The 14,386-nt window shown below is 44.2% G+C and overlaps 1 protein-coding gene across 1 annotated transcript in view; it reads right to left on the bottom strand.

The window, feature by feature from the left end:
* Nucleotides 1-7,041, bottom strand: part of GUCY1A2 (guanylate cyclase 1 soluble subunit alpha 2) — a 169,010-nt gene extending 161,969 nt beyond the window's left edge. Inside the window, exon 1 of the mRNA XM_072850613.1 lies at nt 6,708-7,041. Within this exon, the coding sequence (XP_072706714.1) occupies nt 6,708-6,974 (267 nt within the window). The 5' untranslated portion in view covers nt 6,975-7,041. The remainder of the gene's footprint in view (nt 1-6,707) is intronic.
* Nucleotides 7,042-14,386: the final 7,345 nt, after the last annotated feature.

Genomic DNA, 14,386 nt, shown 5'->3' with positions numbered 1-14,386 from the left:
AACAAACCGAGTTTCCTCAGTATAACTGGACCTAATTTCATATGCAGAGCTGCAAAGATGCTTATCCCTGTGAGACCTATAGACAAACCACAGATTTTTTTGTCTTCATTTTGAAACTTAGTTTGAGAGTTAGCAAGCAGACACACCTAGAAAGAATTTGGATATGAGATGGAACAATTTCTTTTACTCAAAGCATTTTATAACAGCCCTTAACATTAGCACACGAGGCAGAAGGAAAGAGAGGGCTTTTCTCTGTGTTAACATTATAAGTTTCACCAGGAGCACACTGGACCACTGTGACGTGGTAACTGTCTCTGCTCAAGCAGTTTCAAATGAAGGACATTCACCCTCGTTTTGGTGTAGCCATGACTACATACTGCTACTTAGGGGCATATACTGATGATCATAACGTTCCCTTCTACTTTACAACGTCTGTCTTTATTATTTGCACCTGGACACTTTGGCCTGGGGAGAGGCAGAGAAGTGCAAAACAACTGAGATCAGTTTTGTGGGATTAACACTGGTGCTGCCACACTTTGGTTTGTCGGGCAGCAGCTGAGATCTGCCTGTGGGCAGGCTTGATCCCCAGCAGGGATACGCTCTCTGCTTCCAGGCAGGAAAGACGCCTGCTACATATTAATGTTTCCGAGACACGTTTTTTTCCAAGCACTGTAGGAAAGTCAAGATTTCAGCCTGGAACTATACAAACATTAAGAAAACAACTATTACTACGATTGGTCTAAGCACTAGATGTCAAATATTCAAACTCACTCTAAATAAAATTTCATCAAGGTCAATAGAATGCTGCAGGCCCTCCGGTGCAGCTAAGCTGATTTTTTTAATATTTTATTTGCTGAGGCTGAGGTTCCCTTGCATGAGATGTTAAACTATCGAACAAGACAAACAAATAAAACCCACCGTGATGCTCATCTTGATAGCATTTTCCAGAATGTTCCTGCTTAAGACACCACAGCTGTGTTCCGTGCTATGAAGTAGCAGATTGACTGCCTACAGACTGCTCATGTGACCTTGTGTATAAATGGCTTTTCTCTCTGTTAAGTTGAAAGATACTGGGCAAAAGTCTGATTTCATCATACTTTAAAAAAATTAATCCTGCTTGCCTGTTGGAATTAGAAATTAGGAGTTTCTCATGGGATGTGCCTTTCTTCACCATTTTCATGCTTTTTTTCCTTCACACCCTCATTTCTGAGAAGGATGTTACTCACATAAAGCTCATCCAGCCTGGGCTATTAAGTGAATAAGCTCATCACACTGCTGATATGGTTATCATTTGACAGTACCTTATTTCATTCAGAAAGACAGGCAGAAGTTATTCCTACAACAGTAGAGCTTAGATATACCTGATGGGTTAATGTGAGTCATAAGGAGCTCAGAATACTTGTGCAAAATTTTTTCAAATTCTCGTGTAAAAATCAATTTGTTACCTCTCCTGCTGGTGGCAACAACTTGTTATTGCTACTAGAAAGAGTAGTTATTCCTTGAGAGTAAGTGGTAGAGGTTGGTTTATGATGGAGCCAGATTGCATTTGAGCTGCTATATTGCAACTTCTCTGCCAAAACCCTACCTCCGCTCACTGGGGGATTCACTTGCAATTAAGCAATTTGAAGTTACAGCAGTTCTGTGACATAAGTAATAGCCTACACACCAACCTGAACGGCTGTCTTTAGGTTCACTTTTCTCCCACTGTCAGGAAAAAGGCTGTATATTCAAAAAGACAATTCTTAAATTCAAACTATTTGGCAGCAGCCAGTAGCAGCTTCCTAACTTAAATCGGAAAAAAATGTTCTTAATTTAATGTATCATCTTCAACTGTGCCTTTATAGAATAGCAGGAATAATTATGAATGAACAGAAAAGTATATCAGAAGCTATTTTCACTTAATAATGTTTATAGTTCGAGAGATGCATTACATAGGCCATTCAGAAAATAAAATCAAACGAACGGAAATGTAAGTCAGTTTAATGCTGCATCATACTGTAATTCTCTTTCCAGAAAGATCAGTACAGTGCTTCGGGGTTGACTCTCAACTCCTTTAGAGTAGTCCATGCGCCTTAGATGGGAGCAGAGTATTTGACTTTTCAAATCAGTGACAAATTATTTTTTTCTGATTTTGATTCTATTTTCAGCCTGGTATTGGATACAAGTCAAGATAGAACTGGAGCAAATGTGAAAATTGCTGCAAGGAACAGGAATTCAGTAAGACACTAAATGGCATTTCTAAAGAATAAAACTGTGTCCACTGGTGCCAGGATATCATTCCCACATAGCAGAGCCCTTAAAGGCAGAAAAATTTATGTTGATATTGAATAGCATATAGTATCATCATCTCTAGTTATAATTAATCAAAACTTATGTCACTGTGGGTGTAAAATTCATCCTTTAAAATGGAATAAAACAACAAAGCTGGAATCAAAAGAAAAATATAGCATTAAATTTGCTCATGATGTACACATAATTATTGCAGCTGATTTCTTAAAAACAAGATCATAGATCAATGTCCCTACTAGGTTCCCAGTATTTTATTATTTACCTCCAAAAACCTGAACCCAGCCCAGTGAGAAGGGCACCTATTAGTTTTGACAGCAGCTGGATCTAGCTCCAAATTTCTCCGATAGAGTACATAACCAAAGATCCTTTGATGGTGGTTCAGACGAAGGAGGACAGAAGGGACATCTTTGCCCAGTTCCAGATTTAGGAACTTGTTAGAGTGGATACGAGCTGCCTACACAATTACAGGCTCAGCTTTGTCAGAACATCACAGGGATGAAGAGTGTAAGAGGGCAGAGCCAGACATGGGGCAATAAGCACGGAGCACCCATTGGCCATGATCTCGTGAGATACAGGAGTCACAAGAGCTGAGTGTGTGCAATGTCCAGGGTTTATTGCACTGAGTAGCTGAGTTTGGTCCCACAAAACAACATCTTCACATTCAGGCGCTGAGCACAGCCCCGGCTGGGCACGGTTCCCCCCGACCCTTTGGTCTGTGGTGCTCAGCTGTGCTCAGCTACTGGGCAAGCCTCAGCCCTCCTGCTGTCAGTACTCCTGCTTACTCAGCAAAATGGTACTTCAGGAGGGGCAACAGGGCAGCAACTCGAAGTGGTGTTTAGTACATGCACAGTTAGTTTGTTGAGTGCAGCTGTGACAAAAAGCTGCCTCTTCTTGCAGCGATGCTGCTCTGCCTCCCTGCCCCGTGCACCCTCCTTCCCTGACCTTCCCCAGCACACCCTACTCACGAATGCCAACGGTAGGGTACATATGGAGGTCTGCTCATCTTCCTCATCACCACATACTTTTCTCCAAAATATGCAGCTGTTTTGGTGGGAGGTGAGCCCTATCGTCCTCCTACTTCTGGCTGTTAAAAAAATGAGAGGGTTTAGGGTAAGCAAGTTCCAGATGAACAGCGTCCATCCTTCAGCCATCCAGGCACATCGGGAAACATTTACGAACCCACAGGAACAAAAAATGACCCTGTGCTGATTCAGGATCAGGCCCTTACATCCTATGGTATAACAACTGCAGGAAAAATCTCTAAAAATGTATTTAAGAGAAACGTTGGAAAATCATGTGTGCTGGAAAGTGCTAGAAGCTATTCTCTGGGAGCAAGCAGAAGGGTTCGATTAAACACTGCAACACAGGAAGGTTCACTTTTTAATTTTTCCCACAGGTCCACAAAACGTAATATTTGTGCAAAGTCACACTCAGCTAAACTTGAGACCAAGATTACCAGTGGTAGAAAATGCAGTAACTTCTTTTCACTATATTTTAGTATAAAATATTTCAAATACTTCATTACTGCATTTTACAGTATCTCTTTCCATTGACAGTTAGTACAGTTGTACTAACTCATGAATACATTGCACAGGAGATACTAATATTTTCACATGCATTCTTGCACTACCACTCGTAAGACCTAGCCTGCTTGCGCAGCCTTTTTGCCGCTCTGCCCCACGGACAGAGCTCTTGCTCAGCTCCTTCGCCACTTGGACACTCCCTCCTGCTCAGTTCGAGGCTCTCCACGTCCCCAGAGCAGCTCTCGGTAGTCCCTGCTACTGCCACATTGAAACATCACCCCAGAGATCTCTCTGCATGCCACAGTAGTGTTAAACACACGCACAGAATTTTTCCTCAGTGAAAACACAAAAAAATATTTTACTCAGTATTTCAATCCTAGCCACCACCGACGGGAAGCACAAAATTAAGGCTAATTATAAACATAAGGAACCTCTAGCATCCTTCAACTTTGAAAGTGTTCAGCACTGGGATGGGGACAAATTGCTGCTGCATTCATGTTGGAAAGGAAAACATTAAGCCATTGCAGGAAATATATATAGTATATACATTCACACACACTCATATGTACATAAATATACGTTTATATACTTAACAGAGACCCCTATCTATAGTATCATGGAATGAAGATACGTCTACATCTATAGTAAAAGTATTAAAGCTTTTTGTTCAGAAAGACCATATGTCAATGCACCCTTCAGACTTGCCTTTTAATTTTACAAATAATGGAAATGAGTCCCATTTGACATTAATTTTATAGGCAAAGTATTTTTTTTTTACTTCTAATTAAAGTTATTCCTGATTTATATTAGCAGATGTGCGAAAATAATCAGATTCAAAGTGTTAGACATATGGTAACTTGACTTGTTGCAAGAAGGCATATATTCAGTATCACTGAACAGATTCTCAATAAGAAAATAATGCACCAAAATAACAATGCACCTGAACAGTGATTCTCAGAGTGAAAAATGAAAAGACAGGGGACCTGATTCTTTTCTTATGATTGTGACAACATGACTTTTTAGACTTAATCACATTAATTTATGCCAAAATGTGTAAGATGGGAGTGAAGCACTAGTTACAACGCCAAGATAAAAAGGGAAATTTTAAGCAATATGTATCACATATTAAAATTTAAAAAAAACCACAGTCTTTCAGCAGTAAGGGTTGCTATAATTATCTCCCAAGGAAGTCATGAAAGCTGTTGTTTGGGACATCAAAACCAGGTTGGATGAAATTTTTGCATTCTTAAATGAAATTTCTCTGAGAGCAGGAAGCAAAGAGGACTATAAGATCTATCAAAGTTTTCCCCATCTCTTAATTCAAAGAATGTGCTCATTTTAAAAACAAATTCAACAATTCATCAAAGCTGTAAAACTGTCATCGTCTTTTATAGCACGTCAATACAGGAGGTAGGAAAAGCTGGGAAAATACAAATACAAAATACAAATACAAAGCTGGGAAAATACAAATACTAAGGTTATCTAAAAATACTGCACTGAGCTACTTCAGAATACTTCAAATATTTTGGGTAACACATGCTCTAATTATACCGTTGTATTATTATCAAATTAAATAGCTTCATTTTTTTTTTGTGCTAAAACAAGACAGGTCACCTGAGATATCATCTATTAATATCAGCATTACAAGACGAGATTCCCAGTAGAGAGGGAAAAAATCAATGGGAAAGAAAAGTCTTAACTGAAACTGGACAACTATTAGCCATGTAAGGCTCTGCTAACTTCGCCCATTAAACAGCTTGTCTACTCTTTTCTAGCCAGTTCAAGAAGCACTGAAGAGAAAAGACTATATGAAAACCAAAGCAAACGGATAGCTGATGGTGATGAGACTCGTAAGTCATTTCCAAAGCTGGATAACACTATGCAAAAAGATGATCCAAAGCCACAATAGCAGATACAGTTGTCTTATAGATTGAGACTACTTGTTGCAATTAAGGTTTTATGCCTTAACATGTTAAAATATCCCCAGAGACCAAACAAGCATTCGGTTGCAGCTGAAACTTTATGAGGAAAATGTAGTGATGGTCACAGAGATATTTATAGGAGCGCAGCACAATCGTAACAGAAAGGCTGGAGAAGAACCTTCTATTTTACATTAATCTACCCGAACTCCTGAGCCATTGATTTCAGTCTTACAGAGCGATACCAGCGCACCTTACGGGTTCTACCCAAATTCACCCCTTATTTTAGCATACGCAATGCTTCATTGATTCTCAACTACAGGTGCAGCTATCCAGATAATCCTAAGTCACGGGTTTCAAAGTACACTTTAAAGAAAGCGATCTCTCAGGAATGTCAGCACATCTGGGAGGCACAGGGAAATCTGTTGCCGAGATCTTTCTGAAGACAAAGTCAAAACTTTTTTTTACCCTGTTCAGTTCAGAAAAGCCCTACAGATGTAAGAAGTTCATCTCCCCTCTATGCTGACGGAAGAATGTGCATGCCGTGCATCATTAGATGTAACTTTTTATTAAAAAAAACGTTGCTAGTACCAGATAGTGATAAGCACTTTATGATTCTACGATTTTCTTTTAATTCCGAGAGGGGCTTGGCAGAAATTATAAACCCAGCTAAACCGGCAGCTGCGCGTATTTGTGCCTCCCGACCCGATTTCCAGCACCGGGCTGCCGAGATCTTTACTCCCGCAGGTCGGCGGGGCTGGCAACCCGCAGCCGGGGCGGGCACGGCGGGGCAGGGGGCTCCGGCGGCCCCGCGGGGAGGCCCGGGAGGAGGGCGCGGGGCGCCGCCGCCTCCTTCCCGACACGGACCCGACCCGCCGGAGCAGCCGCCGGGAGCCGCGGGGGGTCTGCGCGGCGCAGGGGCGCCGGGGCCGGGGCCGAGGCCGGGCGCGGCGCTCCGTGGGCGCGGGGCACTCACCGCGGGGGCCGTCAGGCGGCGGATGCTCTCGCCCAGCGAGTCCAGGTTGACCCGCCGGCGGCGCGGAGCGCGGCGCGCCCCGGCGCTGGCCGCGGCGGCGGCGGCGGCGGCGGCGGCGAAGGGGGTGTCGGCGGAGCCGGGGGGGCTGCGGCTGCCGTTCCAGCAGAGGCGGGACAGGGGACACTCGCCCTCCTCCTCGGGGCTGGTCTCCGGGCAGTCCGAGCCCAGCGAGCTGAAGGACTCCGAGGAGATCTTGCGCCGGGACATGGTGCCGCGGGGCGGCGGCGGCTCGGCTCAGCGCGGGGCGGCGGGCAGCCGCGGCGGGCAGCGCCGAGCCGCGCGGCCGCGGGGGCGGCCGCCTCGCATGGCCGCGGGTGCCCCTGGGCGGGAGGCGGCGGCGGAGGCTCCGCGCCGGGGCCGGCGCAGCCCGCGCTCCTCGGCGCCGCTGCCCGGCTCCGCGCTTCGCTGCGCCCGGCCGAGGGAACGCGGGTGCTGCGCGGCGCCGCGCCGGGAGGCTTTAAAGTGGCGGCGGCGGCGGCGGCTGCCCTCCTCTGCCTCGGCTGCCCGCCCTCGCTCTCCCCTCCCCCGGCTCCCTCGCTGCTCCGCGGGAATCACGTGTCGTTCGGAGCCCTTTCCCCCTCCTCCTCCTCCTCCTCCCGCTCCCCCCGCCCCGCTCGCCGCCTGTCGCGCTCAGCCCCGCACGCCGCCGCCGCCGCCGCCGCCGCCGCCGCCGCCGCCTGGCCCCGCTGCCCCGCGCCGGGGGGATGCTGCCACCGCCCCGCGCGGGCCCCGGCGGCCGGCAGCACCGGAGGGGCGGGCCGACGGCCGGAGCCGGCGCGCAGCCCCTGCTCTCGCCGCTGCCGGCTGCTGGGAGGGCGGGCCGGGCGCTCCGCTCGTCCCCCTGCGCTTTGGAGCCAGGCGAAGGGGGAGCGGGGAAACGGGGCCGATAGCCCCGCACGGCTCCGCGGGGAGCGGCGGCGCCCGCGCAGGGGCTGGGGGCGCCCCGGGCCCCTCCCGGTGTGGCCGCCCCGGCCCCGGCCCCGCGCAGCTGCCGCCGCCGCCGCCGCTGCCGCCGGCCGGCCCGCGGCGGTGCTGGACAGCTCCCTGCGCCCGGCGCCGGGGGAGGCTGCGGCCGCCGCGGCCGGGGAGAGCGGCGGGCAACGTCGGTCCTCATTTCCCTGCCAGTCGCTTACCGCCAGCGAACTTTTCTGAATGGCATTGGGGAAGCTGAAGCTTAGGAAAGACATCATTTTGAGAAGCTGGGAAGGCTAGATGCTGCCGTCAGTTTTGGGAGGCAGAAGTTCCTCTCATCTTTGTGCGAGCACTGCTCCCGCTAGCATTGCGGATCACGCCCAGAAAAGAAAAGAAGAAACTAAATTCATTCCCCTGTAGCAGCTCGGCCTTGCAAAAGGAGAAAGGAGGGGGGTGGAGGACACAAAGCAGAGGAGCTTGGATACAGGATGACACCCTTCAAGACAATGCAAGGTGTCTTCTTCCCAGCTTTCCCTATCCATGCAGTTAGTTTAAAGACACCTCGAGAGTTTCATGGCAATAGTGATAACCCCACATGGTGTTTCTTGGCAGAAAGGCTCCAAGGAAATGTGATCTCAGCTGTAGTGGTTCATCCTAGCATCAAGGAAGACAGCTTGTCTTTACTTATCTTTGTTCAAACAAAACTTATTTTAAAAGGCAATTTTTTTTTTTTTTTTTTGTACTCTAGCTTTCCTCTGTATTATGACATACATTTTACAACCTTATCCTGTTAAACGTCTGAGTGCAGCCTAAACAAGAACCCATTGGAGAGACTGGGAAGATTTCCACAGGTATGAAGGAGCTTTTGAGCATGGCCCTAGGCAGCACAAACAGTGTGTCTGCTTTCAGTAGGGGCACAGGTCTGTGTGCATGCTGCTTTTAACTAGGACATGACAGCCCTTGCCAGGGCATTGCTTTCAGTGCCATCATCCCTGTTTTTCTTGGCTCACCCAGTTTCTATTTCTTTTCTTTTCTTTTTTTTCCCTATAGAAATATATACATGGAGTAAGAGAAGCAACGGATCTCCTTTTGTCATGCCATACTCTTTAAATTTCTGGGACTTGAAGCCTGTGGCTTGAAAGGATGTATAATAAAGCCAGGGTGGTCCATACTACCTTCTGTTGTCTTATTAAATATTACATTTGGGATGCAGACTTTCTTTTGCAGTTCTGGTGATGCCCTCAGCAGCCATAGGACAGGAATGAGACATGACCACCTGAAAGTTAATTCACACATGAACCTCCAGATCCATTGTCCTCCTCTGTCTGTCCTCCTCTAGTGAATAACAATATTCATCAGTACCTTAGTGCAGAAAGACAAGACAGTTATTCTGCCTTTTCCTTCTTTCCTCTAAAAAAATCCTCATTTTAACAGATCCTTTAAGACCTGCTGCACAAGCCCCTGCCTGCCCTCATTCCAAGCTCCTGCCATTGAGAAGATTCAGGAATTAAGGGGTCCAGAAAGTGTCCTTTGGTGCCAAACACTATCCCTAGCACAGGGTACTCTAGGTGAAGATGTTAACTTTCTTCACATGCTTCACAGAATCATAGAATCGTATAATGGTTTGGGTTGGAAGGGACCTTAAAGATCATCTAGTTCCAACCCCCCTGCCATGGTCAGGGGCACCTTCCATTGGACCAGGTTGCTCAAAGCCCCATCCAACTTGGCCTTGAACACTTCCAGGGATGGGGCATCCACAGCTTCTCTGGGCAACCTGTTCCAGTGCCTCACCACACTCATAGTGAAGAATTTCTTCCTTATATCTAATCTAAATCTACCCTCTTTCAGTTTCCATTTAAACGTATTTCCTTCTCATAGACCATATTGTACAGTCCTCAGTGAAACAAACTTCCACCGGTTTCCTGGCTGATGCAGTGACAGTGACAAATGGGTAAGAGCCACATAGTTTAGCGTTGAAAATGCAAATACATATTTATAAGTCTAAACTGCTAGAATACCGAAGTGTCAGCTGGTTCCATGTGCAGTACTTCAGCTGTAGGGTAAGCAACTTGCTTGTGGGCATATTTGCATTTTATTCAGCACTAGGGAAAAACGATTTCAAGATGACAAAATTGACACTTTTTAAGTCTTCAGTTTCCTCTTTTTCTTAAAGTTTAAACTAGCACTTCCCAATGCAACTTATCATTAGCGTTTGACAGCACTCTTGAGTTCCCCTTGCAGCATTAAAAATTACTTTCTTCATGCCCCTCAAGGCCATATTCCTTTTACATCTGTAATGTGGTGACCCTGAAATGGCAAGGGAAATGCTTTGCTTCAGTGATTGTTCCTGAGGTCAGGATTATTATAACTGAATGCACTCGTATACCAAACCAACTCTTCTCAAGAAAAGACATTTTCCTTCAGCATCTAGATAGTGAAGTTCACCACTCAGAGTCAAAAATGCATTTAGTCTTCTATTGCTCCAGCTGAAGCAACACTTTGAGTAAACCCGGACTCAGTGTCGCTGTTCACTGGCTATTCTGCTCTGCTACAACCTTTAAAACTTGTGGAAGCAAGCCTGATACCTGCCTGGTCCGGTTACAAAGATGTCGGTAATCTGCATACTGCAACTCTGTTTGGAATTCATGATATAAAATACATGGAATTGGATAGAGGCACCAGCTGGAAAAGTACCAAACACCATCACAAGATGTCTTGAGCTAAATAGAAATGGACAGCAGAAGATCCAAGATGATGCAGGTCCTGGAGTTGAGTCTGGTGAGGCCAACAAGTCATTCAGTCCCTCATTAATTATTCTCATTTTATTCCTCCTGATCCAGATACAACCTTGGCAAAAGCTAAATACCACAGAGTTGCTTCATCTGACAGTCAAATGCCTTTGACAGCACATAGACATAGACAGTTACAGCACATAAGAGAACAAATGTTCTTCTTTTATACATGTCTCATCAGCCCAAATTTGCAGTTGGTACATTATTGGATGAATAGCAGAAATGTCTTTAAAATGTATAAGGTTGACCAAAACAGTGCCTATGTAACTCTTCTATCATACTATAACAGAGTGAAATTTATATGTCCCAAGTGTATTGCAGACAGTTCAGAGAAAAATATGAATATTTCTCATTCTTTTACAATCTCTGATGTATAATTGCTCTTCTAAGAAAATTATTTTGGAATGCACAAATATTTTATAAATTTTTATCTGTTTTAACATTTTTGTCTTGGTTCTAGTCAGCAAAACTCACAATATTGAGTTCAGCCCTGACAGAAAATGCATGATTGTTAAGTTTCATTAATTGAAACATGTTACTTTATTGTTATTTAATAATTATTTTTACCTATTTGTTATTAACTAAGCATTTCTCATCAGACATTACATGCTGGAGGTTTGATGTTATTTTTATTTACAAATGCTGTTTTTCTGCAGTTCACAGAGCCTTGGAAAATTAAAATAAGAGAAACAACTTCATCATAGTGCATTGCATAGTCCTATCTGCATTTGCTGAGAAAATGTTAGTCGCAGAGCTGCCGGAAGAAACTATTTCAATTAATCCCACTTAGGGATTAGTCGCATATATCATATATATCACAAATATATTTCATATTGTTTCACCTATTACATTATATAGCTTTTTATAATGATCTTTTTACAGTACTACTGAACCTGTAAGTACTTAATTTTCCTTTAATAGAAAAGATTGTTGTCCTGGGATCAATGTCTCCCACAGAGAAAGTAAACATCTGTTTTGCAAAGCATTTCTAAAGCAGCAGGAGACCATTACCCTGTGACAACATTCTATTACAATTACTTTATTGCAGTCAGGCAAAATGAGTGATGTGTAGCAAATATATTCTTTTTTCACATTCTGCCAAACCTTCCTGTTCTTTATCCAATGACTTCCATCTGGAGTATTGCCTGGAAGGATGGCTGGGGCATTCTGCCATTTGTCATTAATGATCTGTTGAATTATGATTGGCTTAAAGAACAGATCAATTTTATGTTTCACCTACTCAGAAATAAAGTTTATGTGCAAGATAAAACAGATTCGCACTGTCCAAAGTTGATGTTCTAGTAATCAGGTTATGTTTGAGTCCATCGTGTTGCACAGTGTATTACTGAAGGAGTAATGAATCTATTTTGCACTGTGAGATGAGATATTACATAATGAAGACAGCAGAATCTGGGTCTTAATGCTCATAAAATGTCTTTAATCTGTGACCCTCAGCACACTTTTAAGAGTTTTGTTCTTGTGGATGAGAAAAGCAAAGCACTGGTGGCTGATATCATGAGTCTCACACTATGTAGCAGATCAATAGCAGAATCAGGAATTCCTTGTTGCCTAATCTAACTTCAAGACAACTTTATTCAGAATCAATTGGTCTGAAACATGAACAGCTAGCCTCAGATCCATTCATAATTTCAGGGATTTCACTACACCGGCTTGCCAAAGAAGGATCAAAACAAGATGTCAGGGCTGTGGAAGGAGATATGTTACATTGGCATCATCACTGTTTCACAAGAAAAATGCTGGAGGACGCTGCTGATGGAGTGGAAAAATTAAGAATGCTCAAATAACAGTGCTTTGACTCAGATTATTAGGTCAAACTGAGATTGCAAATCTCAGGGAGAACTTCTGAGGGCGTACAGCTTCAACTAATTGTCTAGAAGGAACACAAAGCTGGCTAAACATTCAGACTTAAAAATTTATAAATTGTAAAAAAAAGTATAGCACAGCACTCAAAACCTCTTATTTCCATTTGGCTTGCACAGAGAGCCAGATTTACCAAATTCAACACTGCGTGAGGTAAATTGAACATTTTCTCGATCAGCACTTCTTCTGTGTCCTGAGTATTTAACAGGTAACAGAGGCCCCATGAGTTCTGCCTCAGAGTTACTTATAAACCCCATCCAAATTTATTTGAAACACCAAAACAAGAAGATGCAGATAGGCATCTAGATGCAGGTCTAGAGCTACCTCACCCCAGCACTCTCTGAAGCTGAGTCAAGCCACTATTTATGGAAGAACAGCTCTCTACAGAAGCCACTTTGTTTTCAGTCTTGCAACCATATTTATCCCAGACAGACTTCCTGCTGTAAGCAGTTTTTGTAAGGATATCAATGTCATCAATCAGGCTAATCCAAAGAAAATATAATACACACAAATATATTTCCAAAGAAAATATAATCTACATATGAGATTAAAGCCAATCTGCTTTCAAGCATCCTCTTCACGGTAGTGGGAGTTCAAACAGACATTTTTCTAGACTTCTGGAGCAGCTCCCTGTACTGTTCAAACACCACGAGAATCCAAGACAGCAAGGACTTTAAGGGCTTCTTGTGCCCTAGGCAGAGGCTGAATTAAACCAGGACCCCCACATTTTCTCAAATGGCTGCTAGGACTGCCTCATCTCCTGAGGGAAAGCAGAGCTGATGCCCGTGAGACAGAGTGCTCCTCCTGTCCCAGTGCTCTGCCTTGCTTGTAGGAATTCCCCTTGGCGGTCTCTCGCACAGCACATAATATTTTCCAGGCAGCACTGCGGTGTTCACTGGGCTGGGGATGGCCCAGGAGAGCATTGAAGCAGCTCTGGAAGCAAAGGCAAGGAGTTAACAGGTAGGTCCTGAGAAAATTAGGGTAGTGACCATCCAGGACCTGGCTGGGAGCGTGACAGCAGGTTCTACCAAAGGAGGCCAAGCCAGTGTACGTAGTGTATAGTGTTGTACCGCATCTTCTTTAGTGTCATCTGAGCAAGCTAGTCCTTTCCACAAATGTTACACTTTTATTACAGTTCATCTCTTCACAAATTGACATCTTCTACTAGATGTTTTCCAATTTAAAAAATCCAAAATGTAAATCATTGTCATTAATGTTCTCTCACCAACTGGCCTAAGATTAAGTCACACTGGCATCTTGTCTGATTAGATTACCTTTTTCTTTTTTACCTTAATGACAGGAAATCACACAATATTTTACACAGACTTGTTTAAAAGTGAGACCTCATATTGTATAATGAGTGGGAACACTTTCTCTTGGAAGCTTCTTTGCGTCCTATAATGGATGAACTGATTAACAAATTGTCTGCAATGACTTGCTCCCATGAAGCACAAAAAGGAATAAAGAGGTTTTACTTAGATATAGTTTCAGCAAGGCGGGGGGGGGGGGGAGGGAAAGTGTGCTCATACCTATAGATGTAGATAATAAGAAACCATTAAGATAGTACCTGAGCAAATAAAAAATATCTACAATATCTACCTACAGGGTATTATTCACTGAACACAGAGTCAGCCAAAATGTTGTCCAAATGAAAGATTCTGTTGAGCTTCTAGATAAAATCTATTGTAATAAAATCTACTCTATTTCACCCAGAGGTGGCAAATGATCCTGTTGCGAAAGCAATTCCTGCAAGCAGGAAAATGTAATGTATGTAGCTCCTTACCATGCTGGTATGGCTGTCCCGGCCTCTTTCACTAGATGTATCTTCAAAGTGAACTTCAGTCTGTCTCTGCTTAGTAGTGCATAGCAGTTTTAAGTACTTAGTAGTGTTCTGGAACCTTTCCAGATATTCAGCTATCTAACCTGCTGATATTGTAGCTACTTGTGTAAAAAGAATCCTAATATTCTAGAGAAATTTTTACAAGAGTTGCAAATATGGTGACTTAAGTTTTAGCATCAGTTCCGAATCCACTT

Source organism: Ciconia boyciana, chromosome 1, assembly GCF_034638445.1.
Source record: "Ciconia boyciana chromosome 1, ASM3463844v1, whole genome shotgun sequence".
NCBI classification, from domain to species: domain Eukaryota; kingdom Metazoa; phylum Chordata; class Aves; order Ciconiiformes; family Ciconiidae; genus Ciconia; species Ciconia boyciana.
Note: the sequence above shows the minus strand (reverse complement) of the source record. Positions and strands in the feature narration are given on the sequence as shown.